Source organism: Grampus griseus, assembly GCF_964374135.1.
Source record: "Grampus griseus genome assembly, chromosome: X".
In the NCBI taxonomy this organism is placed as follows: Eukaryota; Metazoa; Chordata; class Mammalia; order Artiodactyla; family Delphinidae; genus Grampus; species Grampus griseus.
This window is the reverse complement of record NC_138999.1, coordinates 47,501,193-47,521,487: the sequence shown is the minus strand read 5'-3', so window position 1 is coordinate 47,521,487 and position 20,295 is coordinate 47,501,193. Positions and strand designations below refer to the sequence as shown.

The following is a 20,295-nucleotide window of genomic DNA, read 5'->3' as shown; positions in this document are numbered from 1 at the left end:
ATTTAAAGGTAAGAGTGGGGGCAGGAGTGGGGGTAAGGAATCATGCTGGGTCATATCTCCGTGTGAAAGAGTTTGTTCCAAATGTTTCCCTTGTGCTCCTCTTGACCCAGGTCATATAACACTTTGGAGAGCAAGTCAGAAAGCCTAAAATGAGAGAGTCTCAAAATAGGGCAGAGAGGAGTATCAAGAGCCAGGGAGATACTCCCAGCCTGCTCCATAGCGTGACCCTAGGCCAAGGGCCAGCCTGAGGATTACCATGTCTGCATGCCAATGGACGCTACGTTCTGGCACTCATCTCCGAGCAGCCGAGCATGTGTGGGGGCCTTTCCTTCCCTGTTAATCTGCTTCCTCTCTCCTGAGTGCCTTCCACTCGAAGAGCTATTCACAGCGCTTTCCTCAGAAGTCTCCTCTCTCCTCGGGCAATGTGGCTTTGTCCCCTTGACCCTGCAGAGTAGGCTCTCCAAGGACAGTTGTGCTTAACACACCTGGACAGAATTCACAATCACACCTTGACAAATGATGCCATTTTACTGAAAAGCACAGTCTGTATGCCAACCTAAGGGCAGAAATGAAACTCTAAACCAACACAAGCACATTCCAAGTCAGTAGTATCATGAAAAAGGACCGTATCATAAAACATTTGTGTATTGTAGCTTAAATTCGACCACAGTAGTACGTTTTAGCTATTTCTGGGGGACAAGTTTTGCATAACAAGGAACTGAATACACTCTTCTCTTCCCACCAGAAGCCCCATCCCCACTAGTTTCTAAGAGCCAACCTGTCATTAGCTTCAGCAAACAAATAATGATCCTCAGTGGCTGTGATCACTTCAGGGTTTTCCTCTGATCATATCCTTCCTAGTCTTTGAAAATCATGTTTGTCATAATTACCCCTCTTGTGTGCGTTGCTTAATGCCCATGACTTTGCAATTAGTGTTGAAGGAAGGGACCATCACACCTATGCATCCATCAAGCTCTCAACTGTCTCCCCAGGCTCCTTTAATACCTTCTGCGAAAGAGTTTCTTGCTTTATTTCACAGATGTTTCTCTGCTTTTTCATGTACCAGCTCCATTCATGGCCAGGCTCTGTAAAACAGCAATTTGAGTGTAAGAAATACTGCTCACCAGAAAGTTCTTCCTGGTCACAATGCACATATTTCCCTTTCCTCAGCTCCTCACCCTTGGTCTCCCTAGACAAACTCTTGTTCCCTCCTCAAACTCTGTGTGGCCTGGTTTTAGCCACCAGTAGCTGAGACTGTGTCAGCAGTTAGACTGACATTTTCCCTGCCTCTGGCATTCAGTTGTAACAGTGATCTCTGTCTCCAAATTAATGGCCTTCTGTTGTCAGAACCAGAATCCTTCTGAACGGTGGGGTTTCTCCTGCCTTGATGTTGGGACATTCACAAGTACCCCTCAAGAAAAATGGGATGATGTTTGCTATGTGTTTCTGTCTGTTCTGCAGGGGAACAGCTTCTCAGTGACTCTTAAAGCCTGGTGTCTTAGAAGCAAAAATCTAGACCGACAGGAGGAGCCTGTTGAATGCTAAAGAATTTGGAGACTCCTGTCTCTGATTCAGATGCCTTTCTGTCAAAAGCTCAGACCCTATATGTGTGTGTGTGTGTGTGTGTGTGTGTGTGTGTATACACACATACACATACATACACATATACACAATGGAATATCACTCAGCTATAAAAAAGAATGAAATAATGCCATTTGCAGCAACGTGGATGCAAGTAGAGATTATCACACTAAGTGAAGTAATTCAGAAAGAGAAATACAAATACCATATGATATCACTTTTATGTGGAATCTAAAATATGACACGAACTTATCCAGGAAACAGAAACAGACTCACAGACATAAAGAAGAGACTTGTGGTTGCCAAGGGGGATGGGGAAGGGGGGAGAGATGGAGTGGGAGTTTGGAATTAGCAGATGCAAACTATTATACATAGAATGGATAAACAACAAGGTCCTGTTGTATAGCACAGGGAATGATATTCAATATTCTGTGGTAAACCATAATGGAAAGAATATGAAAAAGAATATATATATATATATATATATATATATAACTGAATCACTTTGCTGTACAGCAGAAATTAACACAGCATTGCAAATCAACTATACTTCAACAAAAATTTAAAAAAAAAGTTCAGACCCTAAATCCTTCATCAATCCCAAGCTGCACTAATCATCCAAGCTTGCAATTATGATACTTTTAATTATGTTTTTTGTTTTTGTGGATTTATTGTACAAATTAAGCACTGATAAATGTTTATAAGACACGGACTCACAAATAGTATTTTATCCTCTTTATTCTAGGTTATTATAATTTTACAATCATATCTTTATTTTTAGACTTCATGGGATAGTATAACAAAAATAAATTCTGGCAATGAAAATGAGCTGTGTTTCAAACCTCCATATGCCAACTACCATACCCCCTTCCAACTGTGAATAAGAATATTATATTATGCATGAAGCATTTCATATAATGTTTTGATATAGTTACAATTCAGGTATTCATAACTATGTAAAGCACTTGTTAAAATTGTGAGGGTCTCTTAGGAACTGAATCTGGGGAAGGATAGGATGGGGTAACACACACAGTGAGAAGATTTCCCCTTTTGGCATCGCTACAATTATGATACTTTTGAATTCTTTAGCGCATTTATCCCCAGCTACTGCAGCACAATGGCATGACTCCTGTTCTTCATAGGAGAAATTTAGGCATCCAGAAAGCATCAGGCAGATGTGGGAACAGAGCAAACTTTGTGAATTGCAGGCTAACTTCTGTCTTGCCACCTCTGTGTATGGATGAGGCCAATGGACCTTGGCACAGATATTGAGACAGGGCTGGCTAATGTTGGACAAGCATTTGAAGAGAAGGTGGTGGTTGGTACATGCACCCCTCCTTGTGAGGTCCTCCCCCATTTTCCTGAGGCTCCCTCCTTCTGTCTCCTGAAGCACCCCTGATACAATCCAACATGTCTTCAGGGCAGGAAATGACCTAACAAAATGAGCTGGGAAAAGCTATAGCTGGAAAGCAATTGCTTAAGGATTTTCCCCACTGAGGGATATTTACAAGATCAAAAAGACTTTTTGGGGGATGTATTTCTTAAAATTAAAAAAGTTATTTTGAAATAATTATATACTTAGAGGAAATTGCAAAAATAGTACAAGTTCATCCTTCACCCAGCGTCCCCCAATATCACAGCGGTAGTATAATATCAAAATTAGGAAACTGACATTGGTACATTACTCTTAATTAGACTACGGACCACATTCAGTTTTTAGCATTCAGTTTTCACCATTAAAAAACCCTGTGTGTGTGTGTGTGTGTGTGTGTGTGTGTGTGCACGCGTGGTTCTATGTCACTACCATAAGCAAGATACAGAAGTGGTTCCCATCACCACAAAAGAAACCCCTAATATTACCTCTTTGTACATATTCACTCTACCCCCAACTCTTCTCCAGACTGGCTGCACCATTTTACATTTTCACTAGCAATGTATAGAGATCCAATTTGTCTGTGTCATCACCAGCATTTGTTATTTATCACTATTTTTTATTTCAACTGATATCTCATTGCAGTCTTAATTTACATTTCCCTAATGGCTAGTGGTGTTGAATATCTTTTCAGACACTTATTTGCCATCTGTATCTCCTCTTTGGTGAAATGAATGTTCATGTCTTTTGCCCAGTTTCTAGTTGGATTGTTTCCTTTTTTTTATTGTTGAGTTCTGAGAGTTCTTTATATATTCTAGATATAAGGCCTTCACTGGATATGTGGCTGGCAAATATTTTCTCACAGTCTGTAACTTGTCGTTTCATCTTCTTAACAGTCTTTCAATGAAACAAATGTCTTTAATTTTAATAAAGTCCAGTTCATCAATTTTTCCTTTTAAGGACTGTGCTTTCCATATCAAGTCTAAGAACTCTTCACCTAGTCCTAGATCCCAAAGAGTTTTTCCTATATTTTATTTCTAAAAGTTTTAGAGTTCTACATTTTACATTCACTCCTTGATCCATTTTGAGTTGACCTTTGTAAGGTTTCAGGTTTAGGTCAAGGTTCATTTTTTGCTTATGAATATCCAATTGCTCCAGCACCATTTGTTGAAAAGGCTATCCTTCTTCCATTGGATTGCTTTTGCATCTTTGTCAAAAATCAGCTGGCTGTATTTGTGTGAGTCTATATGAGATTTTGATTTTGTTCCATTGATCTATGCCCATCTCCCTGCTAAGACAATAATTACCTTGATTACTGCAGCTATATAGTAAGCCATCAGGTTTGATCCCTTCCAATTTACTCTTCTTTTTAAAGATTATTTTAATTTAATATTTTAAAAATGAAAAATTAGGTATGTCATTTAAATTTTTATTTTAATATTGCTATTCTAGGGCTTGTACCTTTCCATATACATTTTAGAATAAGCTTGTTTGTGTCTACAAAAAAAACTTCAGTAGGAATTGCATTAAACCTATAGATCTATTTGGAGAGAATTGACATCTACAATATTCTCAGTCTTCCAATCCATGAACATATGTTTCTCCATTTATTTAGGCCTTTGATTTATCTCATCAGCGTTTTGTAATTTTCAGCATACAGATCCTGTACATGCTTTTAGGTTTATATCTATTTAATTTTCTTTAGCACACACCATAAATGGTATTTTTTAATATATATATATAAATTTATTTATTTATGGCTGCATTGGGTCTTCGTTGCTGCCCGCAGGCTTTCTCTAGTTGAGAAGATCAGGGGCTACTTTCGTTGTGGTACACGGGCTTCTCATTGTGGTGGCTTCTCTTGTTGCGGAGCTCAGGCTCTGGGCATGCGGCCTTCAGTAGTTGTGGCATGCGGTCTCAGTAGTTGTGGCACACAGGCTTAGTGGCTCTGCGGCATGTGGGATCTTCCCGGACCAGGGATTGAACCCATGTCCCTGCATTGGCAGGCAGATTCTTAACCACTGTGCCACCAGGGAAGTCCCTGATATTGTGTTTTTAATTTTTTCTTCCACAAGTATGTTGTTAACATATAGAAATGCGATTGATTTTTAAGTGTTGATCTTGTATTCTGAAACCTCGCTGAACTCATAAGTTCTAGGAGGGTTTTGTTTTGTTTTAGATTCCTTGGGATTTTGAACAGTATAGACATCTGCAAATAGGGACAGTTTTATTTTTTCTTTTAAAAAATATGTATCTCTTTTATTTATTCTATTTTTGGGGTCTTATTTCACTGGCTAGAACTTCCAGTAGAATGTTGAATGAGAGTGGTGATATGCATACAACCTTGCCTTGTTCCAGATTTTAGAGGGGAAGCAATTCAGTCTTTCACAATTAAATACAACATTAACTGTAAGTTTTTGTAAGTACTGTTTACAAAGCTGAGGAAATTTCCTTCTATTTCTAGTTTTCTGAGGGATATATATTTTTTAAATCATGAATGAATCTTGGTTTTTGCAGATGCTTTTTCAGACTCAATATCTTTTCTTGGTGAACTGATCCTTTTATCATTATGTAATGTCCCTCTTTGTTTTTAGTAATTTTCTTTGCTCTGGAGTCTAATGTTAATATAGTCAGTTGTGCTTTTTAAAAAGACTTAATGTGTTGTACATATTTTTCCATTCTTTTACTTTTCTGTGGTTTTATTCAAAGTGAGTTTCTTATAGACAGGATATGGTTTGATTAAATTTTTTAATCCACTTTGCTAATGTCTGTCTTTCAATTGGTGAACTTAAACTGTTTATATTTAAGGTAATTACTGATAGGTTAGGGCTTAAGTCTGCCATTTTATTATATTTGCATAGTCATAAATATGTCAACATTCAATATTGCTTTAACCCCAAACCATGTTATAACTATGCTGGGAAGGTGGAAGGAAAACTTTTGTGTTCAGAATGCTGGAAGAGGAGAGGTAGATCATCGTCTTCTGTAGTAGGAAGTCAACTCACAATAAATAAAATTGAAAATAAATAAGAAATATCAGTATAATGATAAAAGATGTAAATAATTTAAGGGAATACTTAAAAAGGTTGAATATGGGGCATCCATGGTGGCACAGTGGTTAAGAATCCGCCTGCCAATGCAGGGGACACAGGTTCAAGCCCTGGTCCAGGAAGATCCCACATGCCGTGGAGCAACTAAGCCCATGCCCAACAACTTGTGAGCCTATGTGCCACAACTACTGAGAACCACGTGCCTAGAACCCATGCTCCACACCAAGAGAAGCCACCACAATGAGAAGCCCGTGCACCGCAATGAAGAGCAGCCCCCACTCGCCTCAACTAGAGAAAGCCTGTGAGCAGCAACTCAACTTATCAACTCAATAAGACTCAATGCAACCAAAAATAAATAAATTTATTTTTTAGAAAAAGAGTTGAATGTGATTGCCTCTGGGGAATGAGGATCAGGGATGGGAATGAGTAGAGCAAGAAATTGCTTTCTTAAAAACCTTTGTAGTAAGTACCATTTGACTTTTAGAACTTTATATCTATATTGCTTGATAAAAATATAATTAGTAAATCTAAACTTAAGAAATACTCAAGTATTTCTTAGTGCAGTTTTCATCAACCCTGGCTGCCCACTGGAGTTACCCAGGGGGACTTTTAAAAAAATATCAATTTTCAGGCCCCAACCTATACCAATTAATTGGGTCTGGGGTTCAGGCATCAATATTCAAAAATTATTTCCCAGGTTATTTGAATGTGTATCTAGGGTTGAGGATGGCTGGTTTATAACATATATTAACAGTAGACCTTTGGTAAAATGTTAGCAGCAGTGAGAAAGGTAAAACATGAAGGTCTAACCATCTTCAAGTCAACCCATTTATTGGAGATTGGTAGATCAGACACTTTTGGGAAGCCTTGCTTGAGAGAAATCAAACACAAGCTGCATATTTGTAGATGGTGAAGCAGAGAGAGCTAAAGGGCATTAGGAATGCAATTTTGGGCCTTCTGGGTTTACTTCATGTGATTAAAACTAACCAGAGGCTATGACAATTACATTTTCTCAGTCCATAGAGGAAAGCAGAAGAGAAGGAAAGAAGAAAACATAATTCCTAAATTTAGGGTATTTTGTAGTCATTACAATATGACCTGAAATAAGTTATTATACAAAGTGGCCCATGATACATTCTCAACTCCTCTATTTTGGCCTCCATCACCATTTGGAAGTCATAATTAATGGACTAAGATACCAAGATAGAAGACATTGAAGCTGTGTCTGCAGAAGAACATGGGACAAAGACAAGAAACATGAAGAAGGTCCATTTTGTACAGGTGTCCAGAAGCATGTACATTCAGGAAGGCTTCAAAAGTTAAAAGATATGCTTCACTCATCACAATAGGTAACTAGAAAATGTGCCCCTAAAGGGAATTATAGAATTTTTTAAAACTGTACAATTTAGTGGGATTTATTTTAGTATATTCACAAACTTGTACTACCATCACAACTACCTAATTGTAGAACATTTTCATCCTCCTCTAAAGTAACCCAGTACCCATTAACAGTTATTTCCCCTTCTCCCCTCCTCCCAGGCCCTGGCAATCACTCATGTATTTTCTGCCTCTATGGATTTGCTTATTTTGGCCATTTCATATAAATGGAATCATAAAATATATAGTCCTTTGTGCCTGACTTCTTTCACTTTGCATAATGTTTTCAAGGTTCACCCATGTTGTGCCATGTATTAGTACTTCATTCTTTATTATGGCTGAATAATATAACGATATATGACATTCTGTTTACCCATTCACCAGCTGATGGATATTTAGGCTATTTCCACTTTTTTTTTTAATGATTAATTAAAACATATTTATTGGTTCTAAAGAAAAAATGTGATTTTTTTTCTCCATTTCAATAATCATTTTTGTATCTACTATAGTTTCTGTTGCAATTGTATTTTTTTAAACATCTTTATTGGAGTATAACTGCTTTACATTGTTGTGTTTGTTGCTGCTGAATAACAAAGTGAGTCAGCTATACATATACATATATACCCGTGCTCTTGCGACTCCCACCCACCCTACATAACCCACCCCTCTAGGTGATCACAAAGGACCGAGCTGATCTCCCAATGCTATGCGGGTGCTTCCGAATAGCTATCTATTTTACATATGGTAGTGTACATATGTTCATGCCACTCTCCCACTTCGTCTCAGGTTACCCTTGCCCCTCCCTCTGTCTTCAAGTCCATTCTCTACATCTGCATCTTCATTCCAGTTCTGCCCCTAGGTTCTTCAGAACCCTCTTTTTTTTTTTTTAATTTAGATTCCATATATATGTGTTAACATACGGTATTTGTTTTTCTCTTTATGACTTACTTCACTTATATGACAGATTCGATGCACATCCACCTCACTACAAAAAACTCAATTTTTTTTACATCTTTATTGGAGTATAATTGCTTTACAATGGTGTGTTAGTTTCTGCTTTATAACAAAGTGAATCAGTTATACATATACATATGTTCCCATATCTCTTCCCTCTTGTGTCTCCCTCCCTCCCACCCTCCCTATCCCACCCCTCCAGGCGGTAACAAAGCACCAAGCTGATCTCCCTGTGCTATGCGGCTGCTTCCCATTAGCTATCTATCTTACGTTTGGTAGTGTATATATGTCCATGCCTCTCTCTCGCTTTATCACAGCTTACCCTTCCCGCTCCATATATGCTCAAGTCCATTCTCTAGTAGGTCTGTGTCTTTATTCATGTCTTACGCCTAGGTTCTTCATGACATTTTTTTTCTTAAATTCCATATATATGTGTTAGCATACGGTATTTGTCTTTCTCTTTCTGACTTACTTCACTCTGTAGGACAGACTCTAGGTCTATCCACCTCAAAACAAATAGCTCAATTTCGTTTCTTTTTATGGCTGAGTAATATTCTATTGTATATATGTGCCACATGTTCTTTATCCATTCATCCAATGATGGACACTTAGGTTGTTTCCATCTCTGGGCTATTGTAAATAGAGCTGCAATGAACATTTTGGTACATGACTCTTTTTGAATTTTGGTTTTCTCAGGGTATATGCCCAGGAGTGGTATTACCAGGTCATATGGTAGTTCTATGTGTAGTTTTTTAAGGAACTTCCATACTGTTCTCCATAGTGGCTGAACCAATTCACATTCCCACCAGCAGTGCAAGAGTGTTCCCTTTTCTCCACACCCTCTCCAACATTTATTGTTTCTAGATTTTTTGATGATGACCATTCTGACTGGTGTGAGATGATATCTCATTGTAGTTTTGATTTGCATTTCTCTAATGATTAATAATGTTGAGCATTCTTTCATCTGTTTGATGACAGTCTATATCTTCTTTGGAGAAATGTCTATTTAGGTTTTCTGCCCATTTTTGGATTGGGTTGTTTGTTTTTTTGTTATTGAGCTGCATGAGCTGCTTATAAATTTTGGAGATTAATTCTTTGTCAGTTGCTTCATTTGCAAATATATTCTCCCATTCTGAGGGTTGTCTTTTGGTCTTGTTTATGGTTTCCTTTGCTGTGCAAAAGCATTGAAGTTTCATTAGGTCCCATTTGTGTATTTTTGTTTTTATTTCCATTTCTCAAGGAAGTGGGTCAAAAAGGATATTGCTGTGATTTATGTCATAGAGTGTTCTGTCTAGGTTTTCCTCTAAGAGTTTGATAGTTTCTGGGCTTACATTTAGGTCTTTCATCTATTTTGAGCTTATTTTTGTGTATGGTGTTAGGGAGTGACCTAATCTCATACTTTTACATGTACCTGTCCAGTTTTCCCAGCACCACTTATTGAAGAGGCTGTCCTTTCTCCACTGTACATTCCTGCCTCCTTTATTAAAGATAAGGTGACCATATGTGCGTGGGATCATCACTGGGCTTTCTATCCTGTTCCATTGATCTATCTTTCTGATTTTGTGCCAGCACCATACTGTCTTGTTTACTGTAACTTGTAGTATAGTCTGAAGTCAGGGAGCCTGATTCCTCCAGCTCCGTTTTTCGTTCTTAAGATTGCTTTGGGTATTCGGGGTCTTTTGTGCTTCCTTACAAATTGTGAAATTTTTTGTTCTAGTTTTGTGAAAAATGCCAGTGGTAGTTTGATACGGATTACATTGAATCTGTAGATTGCTTTGGGTAGGAGAGTCATTTTCAAAATGTTCATCCTTCCAATCCAAGAACATGGTATATCTCTCCATCTATTTCTATCATCTTTAATTTCTTTCATCAGTGTCTTATAATTTTCTGCATACAGGTCTTTTGTCTCCTTAGGTAGGTTTATTCCTAGATATTTTATTCTTTTTGTAGCAATGGTAAATGGGTGTGTTTTCTTCATTTCACTTTCTGATTTTTCATCATTAGAGTATAGGAATGCCAGAGATTTCTGTGCATTAATTTTGTATCTGGCTACTTTACCAAATTCATTGATTAGCTCTAGTAGTTTTCTGGTAGTATCTTTGGGATTCTCTGTATAAAGTATCATGTCATCTGCAAACAGCGACAGCTTTACTTCTTCTTTTCTGATTCGGATTCTTTTTATTTCCTTTTCTTCTCTGATTGCTGGGCTAAAACTTCCAAAGCTATGTTCCATAAGAGTGGTGAGAGTGGGCAACCTTGTCTTATTCCTGATCTTATTGGAAATGCTTTCAGTTTTTCACCATTGAGGACGATGTTGGCTGTGGGTTTGTCATATATGGCCTTTATTATATTGAGGAAAGGTCTCTCTAGTCCGACTTTCTGCAGAGTTTTTTTTACCATAAATGGGTGTTGAATTTTGTCCTAAGCTTTCTCTGCATCTATTGAGATGATCAAATGGTTTTTCTCCTTCAATTTGTTAATATGGTTTATCACATTGATTCATTTGCATATATTGAAGAATCCTTGCATTCCTGGAATAAACCCCACTTCATCATGGTGTAAGATCCTTTTAATGTGCTGTTGGATTCTGTTTGCTAGTATTTTGTTGAGGATTTTTGCATGTATGTTCATCAGTGATATTGGCCTGTAGTTTTCTTTCTTTGTGACATCCTTGTCTGCTTTTGGTATCAAGGTGATGTTGGCCTCGTAGAATGAGTTTAGGAGTTTTCCTCCCTCTGCTATATTTTGGAAGAGTTTGAGAGGGGTAGGTGTTAGCTCTTCTCTAAATGTTTGGTAGAATTCACCTGTGAAGCCATCTGGTCCTGGGCTTTTGTTTGTTGGAAGATTTTTAATCACTGTTTCAGTTCCAGTGCTTGTGATTGGTCTGTTCATATTTTCTATTTCTTCCTGATTCAGTCTTGGCAGGTTGTGCATTTCTAAGAGTTTGTCCATTTCTTCCAGGTTGTCCATTTTATTGGCATAGGGTTGCTTGTAGTAGTCTCTCATGATCATTTGTATTTCTGCAGTGTCAGTTGTTACTTCTCCTTCTTCATTTCTAATTCTATTGATTTGAGTCTTCTCCCTTTTTTCTTGATGAGTCTGGCTAATGGTTTATCTATTTTGTTTATCTTCTCAAAGAACCAGCTTTTAGTTTTATTGATCTTTGCTATCATTTCCTGCATTTCTTTTTCATTTATTTCTGATCGGATCTGTATGTTTTCTATCCTTCTGCTAACTTTGGGGGTTTTTTGTTCTTCATTTACTAATTGCTTTAGGTGCAAAGTTAGGTTGCTTACTCGAGATGTTTCCTGTTTCTTCAGGTAGGATTGTATTGCTATAAACTTCCCTCTTAGAACTGCTTCTGCTACATCCCATAGGTTTTGTGTTGTCATGTCTACATTGTCATTTGTTTCTAGGTATTTTTTGATTTCCTCTTTGATTTCTTCAGTGATCACTTCGTTATTAAGTAGTGTATTGTTTAGCCTCCATGTGTTTGTATTTCTTTACAGATCTTTTCCTGTAATTGATATCTAGTCTCATGGCGTTGTGGTCGGAAAAGATACTTGATACAATTTCAATTTTCTTAAATTTTCCAAGGCTTGATTTCTGACATAAGATATGATCTATCCTGGAGAATGTTCCATGAGCACTTGAGAAAAATGTGTATTCTGTTGTTTTTGGATGGAATGTCCTATAAATATCAATTAAGTCCATCTTGTTTAATGGATCATTTAAATCTTCTGTTTCCTTATTTATTTTCATTTTGGATGATCTGTCCATTGCTGAAAGTGGGGTGTTAAAGTTCCCTACTATGAATGTGTTACTGTCGATTTCCCCTTTTATGGCTGTTTGTATTTGCCTTATGTATTGAGGTGCTCCTATGTTGGGTGCATAAATATTTACAATTGTTAAATCTTCTTCTTGGACCGATCCCTTGATCATTATGTAGTGCCCTCCTTTGTATCTTCTAATAGTCTTTATTTTAAAATCTATTTTATCTGATATGACAATTGCTACTCCAACTTTCTTTTGCTTTCCATTTGCATGGAATATCTTTTTCCATCCCCTTACTTTCAGTCTGTATGTGTCTCTAGGTCTGAAGTTGGTCTCTTGTTGACAGCATATGTATGGGTCTTGTTCTTATATCCATTCAGCCAATCTGTGTCTTTTGGTGGGAGCATTTAGTCCATTTAAATTTAAGTTAATTAACGATATATATGTTCCTATTCCCATTTTCTTAATTGTTTTAGGTTCTTTAATATAGATCTTTTCCTTCTCTTGTGTTTCTTGCCTAGAGAATCTCCTTTAGCATTTTTTGCAAAGCTGGTTTTGTGGTGCTGAACTCTCTCAGCGTTTGCTTGTCTGTAAAGGTTTTAATTTCTCCATCAAATCTGAATGAGATCCTTGCTCTGTAGAGTAGTCTTGGTTGCAGGTTTTTCTCCTTCATTACTTTAAATATGTTCTGCAAGTTCCTTCTGGCTTGCAGAGTTTCTGCTGAAAGATCAGCTGTTAAACTTTAGGGGAATTCCCTTGTGTGTTATTTGTTGTTTTTCCCTTGCTGCTTTTAACATGTTTTTCTTTGTATTTAATTTTTGACAGTTTGATTAATATGTGTCTTGGCGTGTTTCTGCTTGGATTTTTCCTGTATGGGACTCTGTGCTTCCTGGACTTGATTAACTCTTTCCTTTCCCATATTAGGGAAGTTTTCACCTACAATCTCTTCAAATATTTTCCCAGTCCCTTTCTTTTTCTCTTCTTCTTCTGGAGCCCCTATAATTTGAATGTTGGTGTGTTTAATGTTTTCCCAGAGGTCTCTGAGACTGTCCTCAGTTCTTTACCTTCTTTTTTCTTTATTCTGCTCTGCCGTAGTTATTTACACTCTTTTATCTTCCAGGTAACTTATCCGTTCTTCTGCCCCAGTTATTCTGCTATTGATCCCATCTAGAGTACTTTTAATTTCATTTATTGTGTTGTTCATCATTGCTTGTTTCATCTTTATTTCTTGTAGGTCCTTGTTAAATGTTTCTTGCATTTTGTCTATTCTGTTTCCAAGATTTTGGATCATCTTTACTATCATTATTCTGAATACTTTTTCAGGTAGACTGCCTATTTCCTCTTCATTTGTTAGGTCTGGTGGGTTTTTATCTTGCTCATTTAACTGCTGTGTGTTTTTCTGTCTTCTCATTTTGCTTATCTTACTGTGTTTGGTGTCTCCTTTTTGCAGGGTGCAGGTTCGTAGTTCCCGTTGTTTTTGGTGTCTGTCCCCAGTGGCTAATGTTTGTTCAGTGGGTTGTGTGGGCTCCCTGGTGGAGGGGACTAGTGCCTGTGTTCTGGTGGATGAGGCTGTATCTTGTCTTTCTGGTGGGCAGGTGTACGTCTTGTGGTGTGATTTGGGGTGTCTGTGGACTTATGATTTTAGACAGCCTCTCTGCTAATAGGTGGGGTTGTGTTCCTGTCTTGCTAGTTGTTTGGCATAGGGTGTCCAGCACTGTAGCTTGCTGGTCATTGAGTGAAGCTGGTTGCTGGTGTTGAGATGGAGATCTCTGCGAGATTTTCACCATTTGATATTATGTGGAGCTGGGAGGTCTCTTGTGGACCAGTGTCCTGAAATTGGCTCTCCCACCTCAGAGGCACAGCACTGACTCATAGCTGCAACACCAAGAGCCTTTCATCCACTCGGCTCAGATTAAAAGGGAGAAAATGTAGAAAGGAAGAATTAGTAGCAGTAGAAAGAAAGAAAGGAAGGAAGAAATAAAGAAAGAAAGAAGGAAAAGAAGAAGGAAAGGAGGGAGGGAAGGAGGGAGGGAGGAAGGAAGCACAGAAGGAGGGAAGGAAGGAAAAAAAGAAAGAAAGAAGATAAAGTAAAATAAAATAAAGTGAGATAAAATATAATAAAGTTATTAAAATAAAAATAATTATTAAGAAAAATATTTTTTAAAATCAAAAATAAAACAACAAAAGAAACCCCAAAAAAACAATGTACAGATATAAAGCTAGGAATAATGGTGGAAGCAAAGCTATACAGACAAAATCCCGCACAGAAGCATACACATGCACACTCACAAAAAGAGGAAAAGGGGAAAAAATAATAAATCTTACTCTCAAAGTCCACCTCCTCAATTTGATATGATTCGTTGTCTATTCAGGTATTCCACCGATGCAGGGTATATCAAGTGGATTGTAGAGATTTAATCCACTGATCCTGATGCTGCTGGGAGAAATTTCCCTTTCTCTTCTTTGTTCACACAGCTCTAGGGTCTCAGTTTTGGATTTGGCCCCGCCTGTGCCTGTACGTCGCTGGAGGGCTTCTGTTCTTCCCTCAGACAGGACGGGGTAAAATGAGCAGCTGATTCAGGGGCTCTGGCTCACTCAGGCCGGTGGAAGGGAGGGGCATGGAGTGTGGGGCGAGCCTGCTGCGACAGAGGCCAGAGGAATATTTCACCAGCCTGAGGCGTGCCGTGCCTTCCCCCAGGGAAGTTGTGCCTGGATCCCAGGACCCTGGCAGTGGTTGCCTGCACAGGCTCCCCAGAAGGGAGGTATGGATAGTGACCTATGCTCGCACACAGGCTTCTTGGTGGCGGTAGCAGCAGCCTTAATGTCTCATGCCCTTCTCTGGGGTCCGCGCTGTTAGCCACAGCTCACGGCCCTCTCTGGAGCTCCTTTAAGCAGCACTCTTAATCCCCTCTTCTCACGCACCAGGGAACAAAGAGGGAAGAAAATGTCTCTTGGCTCTTCGGCAGTTCCAGACTTTCCCCCAGATTCCCTCCCGGCTAGCCATGGTGCACTTACACCTTCGGACTGTCTTCAGGCTGCTATTCCTCTCCCTGCGATCCAACCGAAGTCTGAGACTCAGCTCCCTGCCCCCGCCTGCCCCGGTGGGTCAGAAGACAGCCTCTCGGGCTGGTGAGTGCCAGTCGGCACTGATCTTCTGTGCAGGAATCTCTCCACTTTGGCCTCCCCACCCCTGTTGCTGTGCTGTCCTCCATAGCTCCGAAGCTTCCCTCCTCCACCACCCACAGTCTCTGCCCGAGAAGGGACTTCCTAGTGTTTGGAAACCTTTCCTCCTTCACAGCTCCCTCCCACTGGTGCAGGTCCCTTACCTATTTTTTTGTCTCTGTTTATTATTTTTTCTTTTCCCCTACCCTGTTACGTGGGGAGTTTCTTGCCTTTTGGGAGGTCTGAGGTCTTCTTACAGCATTCACTGTGTGTTCTGTAGGAGCACTTCCACGTGTAGATGTATTTCTGATGTATCTGTGGGGAGGAAGGTGATCTCTGTGTCTTACTCTTCCGCCATCTTCCCCCTCTCCCTCCCTTTTCTTCTGAGCTGTGCTGCAAACAGCATCTTCATGATGTGGCCAGGTGTCAGGCCTGTGCCTGTGCGGTGGGAGACCCAAATGCAGGATACTGGTCCATCAGAGACCTCCTTGTTCCAAGTAACATCAAATGGCAAATACTCTCCCAGAGATCTCCATCTCAAAGATAAGACCCAGCTCCACTCAAAGACCAGTACGCTACAGTGCTGGACACCCTATGACAAACAACTAGCAAGACAGGAAAACAACCCCACCCATTAGCAGAGAGGCTGACTAAAATAATAATAAGGTCACAGATGCAACAAAACACACCACCAGATGTGGTTCTGCCCACCAGAAAGACAAAATCCAGCATCATCCGCCAGAATACAGGCACTAGTCCCCTCCACCAGGAAGCCTACACAACCCACTGAACCAACCTTACCCACTGGACACAGACACCGAAAATGACAGGAACTATGAAAGTGTGGCTGGTGAAAAAGAGACCACAAACACAGTAAGTTAAGTGAGATGAGAAGACAGAGTAACACACAAGAGATGAAGGAGCAAGGTAAAAACCCACCAGACCAAAAAAATGAACAGCAAATAGGCAGTCTACCTGAAAAAGAATTGAAAGTAATGAGAGTAAAGGTGATCTTACATCTTGGAAATAGAATGGAGAAAATACAGGAAATATTTATCTAGGACCTAGAAGAAATAAAGAGCAAACAAACAGTGATGAACAACACAAAAAGTGAAATTCAAAATTCTCTAGAAGGAATCAAGAGCAGAATAACTGAGGCAGAAGAACGGAAAAGTGACCTAGAAGATAAAATAGTGGAATATACTACCACAGATGAGAATAAAGAAAAAAGAATGAAAAGAATTGAGGACAGTCTTAGAGACCTCTGGGACCATATTGAACACACCAACATATGAATTATACAGGTCCCAGAAGATGAATAGAAAAAGAAACGGACTGAGAAAATATTTGAAGTGATTATAAGTGAAGACTTCCCTAATATGGGAAAGGAAATAGTCAATCAAGTCCAGGAAGAACAGAGAGTTCCAAACAGGATAAACCCAAGAAGAAACACAACAAGACACATATTAATCAAGCTATCAAAAATTAATACACAGAAAAAATAATAAAAGCAGCAAGGTAAAAACAGCAAATAACATATAAGTGAATCCCCATAGGATAACAGATGATCTTTTAGCAGAAACACTGCAAGCCAGAAGGGCATGGCAAGACATATTTAACATGATGAAAGGGAAAAGCCTACAACCAAGATTACTCTACCCATCAAGGATCTCACAAGATTTAATGGAGAAATTAAAAACTTTTCAGACAAAAAAAAAACCTAAGAGAATTCATCACCACAAAATGAGCTTTACAACAAACGCTAAAGGAACTTATCTAGACAGGAAACAATGGAAAAGGAAAAGACCTACAATAACAAACCTAGAACAGTTAAAAAAAGAGTAATAGGAACATACATATGGATAACTACCTTAAATGTAAATGGATTAAATGCTCCAACCAAAAGACATAGACTGGCTGAATAGATACAAAAACAAGACCTGTATATATGCTGCCTACAATAAACCCATGTCAGACCTAGAGACACACACAGACTGAAAGTGAGGGGATGGAAAAAGATATTCCATGCAAATGGCATTCAAAAGAAAGCTGGAGTAGCAATTCTTATCTCATACGAAACAGACTTTAAAGTAAAGACTATCACAAGGGACAAGGAAGGACCCTACATAATGATCAAGGGATCAATCCAAGAAGAAGATATAACAATTGTACATATCTATGCACCCAACATAGGAGCACCTCAATACATAAGAAAAATGCTAACAGACATAAAAGGGGAAATTGACAGTAGCAGAATAATATTAGGGGATTTAACACCCCATTTTCACGAATGGACAGATCATCCAAAATTAAAATAAATAAGGAAATACAACTTTAAATGATACATTAGACAAGAAGGAATTAATTGGTATTTATAGGACATTCCATCCAAAACAACAGACTACATTTTCTTCTCAAGTGCTCATGGAACATTCTCCAGGATAGATCATACCTTGGGTCACAAATCAAGCCTTAGTAAATTTAAGAAAATTGAAATACTATCCAGTATCTTTTCCGACCACAGTGCTATGAAACTAGACGTTAATTACAGGAAAAATATTCATAAAAATAACAAATACTTGAAAGCTAAACAATACACTACTTAATAACCAAGATATCACTAAAGAAATCAAAAAGGAAATAAAAAAATACATAGATACAAATGACAATGAAAACATGCCAACCCAAAACCTATAGGATGCACCAAAAGAAGTTCTAAGAGGGAAGTTTATAGCAATAAAATCCTACCTCAAGAAAAAAGAAACATATCAAATAAACAACCTAAACTTTCACCTAAAGCAATTAGAGAAAGAAGAACAAAATAACCCAAAGTTAGGAAAAGGAAACAAATCATAAAGATCAGATCAGTAATAAATGGAAAAGAAATGAAGGAAACAATAGCAAAGATCAATAAAACTAAAAGCTGGTTCTTTGAGAAGATAAACAAAATTGACAAACCATTAGCCAGACTCATCAAGAAAAAAAGTGAGAAGACTCAAATCAATAGAATTATAAATGAAAAAGGAGAAGTAACAACTGACACTGCAAAATACAAGGGATCATGAAAGATTACTGCAAGTAAATATATTCTAATAAAATGGGCAACCTGGGAGGAATAGACAAATTCTTAGAAAAGCACAACCTTCCCAGACTGAACCAGGAAGAAACAGAAAATATATCCAGACCAATCACAAGCACTGAAATTGAAACTGTGATTAAAAATCTTCCAACAAAAAAAGCCCAGGACCAGATGGCTTCACAGGCGAATTCTATCAAACACTTTGAGAAGAGCTAACGCATTTCCTTCTGAAACTCTTACAAAATATAGCAGAGGGAGGAACACTCCCAACTCATTCTGCAAGGCCAACATCACTCTGATACCAAAACCAGACAAAGATGTCACAAAGATAACACTGATCAACATAGACGCAAAAATCCTCAACAAATTACAAGCAAACAGAATCCAACAGCACATTAAAAGGATCATACACTGAGACCAAGAGGGGTTTATCCCAGGAATGCAAGGATTCTTCAATATATGCAAATCAATCAATGTGATATACCATATTAACAAATTGAAGAATAAAATCCATACGATCATCTCAACTGCTGCAGAAAAATCATTCAACAAAATTCAACACCAATTTATGATAAAAATCCTAGAGAAAGTAGGCACAGAGGGAACTTTCCTCAACATAATAAAGTCCATATATGACAAACCTACAGCCAACATTGTTCTCAATGATGAAAAACCGAAACCATTTCCACTAAGATCAGGAACAAGACAAGGTGGCCCACTGTCACCACTATTATTCAACATAGTTTTGGAAGTTTTAGCCACAGCAATCAGAGAAGCAAAATAATAAAAGGAATCCAAATCGGAAAAGAAGAAATAAAGCTGTCACTGGTTGCAGATGACATGATACTATACGTAGAGAATACTAAAGATACCACCAGAAAACTACTAGAGCTAATCAATGAATTTGGTAAAGTAGCAGAATACAAGACAAATGCAGAGAAATCTCTTGCATACCTATACAGTAATGATGAAAGCTCTGTAAGAGAAATTAACATAACACTCCCATTTACCATTGCAACAAAAAAAATAAAATACCTAGGAATAAACCTATCTAAGGAGACAAAAGACCTGTATGCAGAAAACTATAAGATACTGATGAAAGAAATTAAAGATGACACAAACAGATGGAGAGATACACCATATTCTTGGATTGGAAGGATCAACATTGTGAAAATGACTAAACTACCCAAAACAATCTACAGATTCAATGCCATACCTATCAAGCTACCAATGGCATGTTTCAGAGCTAGAACAAAAATTTTCACAATTTGTATGGAAACACAAAAGACCCTGAATAGCCAAAGCAATGTTGAAAATGAAAAATGCTGCTGGAGGAATCAGGCTCCCAGACCTCAGACTATACTACAAAGCTACAGTAATCAAGATAGTATGGTACTGGTACAAAAACAGAAATATAGATCAATGGAACAAGATAGAAAGCCCAGAGATAAACCCATGCACATATGGTCAACTCATCTATGACAAAGGAGGGAAGGATATACAATGGAGAAAAGACCATCTCTTCAATAAGTGGTGCTGGGAAAACTGGACAGCTACATGTAAAGAATGAAATTAGAACACTCCCTAACACCATACACAAAAATAAACTCAAAATGGATTCGAGACGTAAATGTAAGACCAGACACTATCAAATTCTAAGCAGAAAACATAGGAAGAACACTCTTTGATATAAATTACAGCAAGATCTTTTTTGATCCACATCCTAGAGTAATGGAAATAAAAACAAGAATGAACAAATGGGACCTAATGAAACTTCAAAGGTTTTGCATAGCAAAGAAAACCATAAACAAGACGAAAAGACAACCCTCAGAATGGGAGAAAATATTTGCAAACAAAGCAACTGACAAAGGATTAATCTCCAAAATTTACAAGCAGCTCATGCAGCTCAATATTTAAAAAGCAAATAACCCAATCCAAAAATGGGC

General features: G+C 38.2%; 1 protein-coding gene across 2 annotated transcripts in view; it reads right to left on the bottom strand.

The window, feature by feature from the left end:
• Positions 1-263: 263 nt before the first annotated feature.
• PFKFB1 (6-phosphofructo-2-kinase/fructose-2,6-biphosphatase 1) overlaps positions 264-20,295 on the bottom strand; it is a 182,598-nt gene continuing 162,566 nt past the window's right edge. Inside the window, exons 13-14 of one of the 2 annotated variants that reach the window (XM_082680689.1) lie at positions 15,501-15,585; positions 963-1,085 (exon numbers count right to left, since the gene is read on the bottom strand). In XM_082680689.1, the coding sequence (XP_082536815.1) occupies positions 15,533-15,585 (53 nt within the window). In that variant the 3' untranslated portion in view covers positions 963-1,085; positions 15,501-15,532. Of the gene's footprint in view, positions 1,086-15,500; positions 15,586-20,295 lie in introns of both variants that reach the window. The other variant, XM_082680687.1, reaches the window with a different exon arrangement.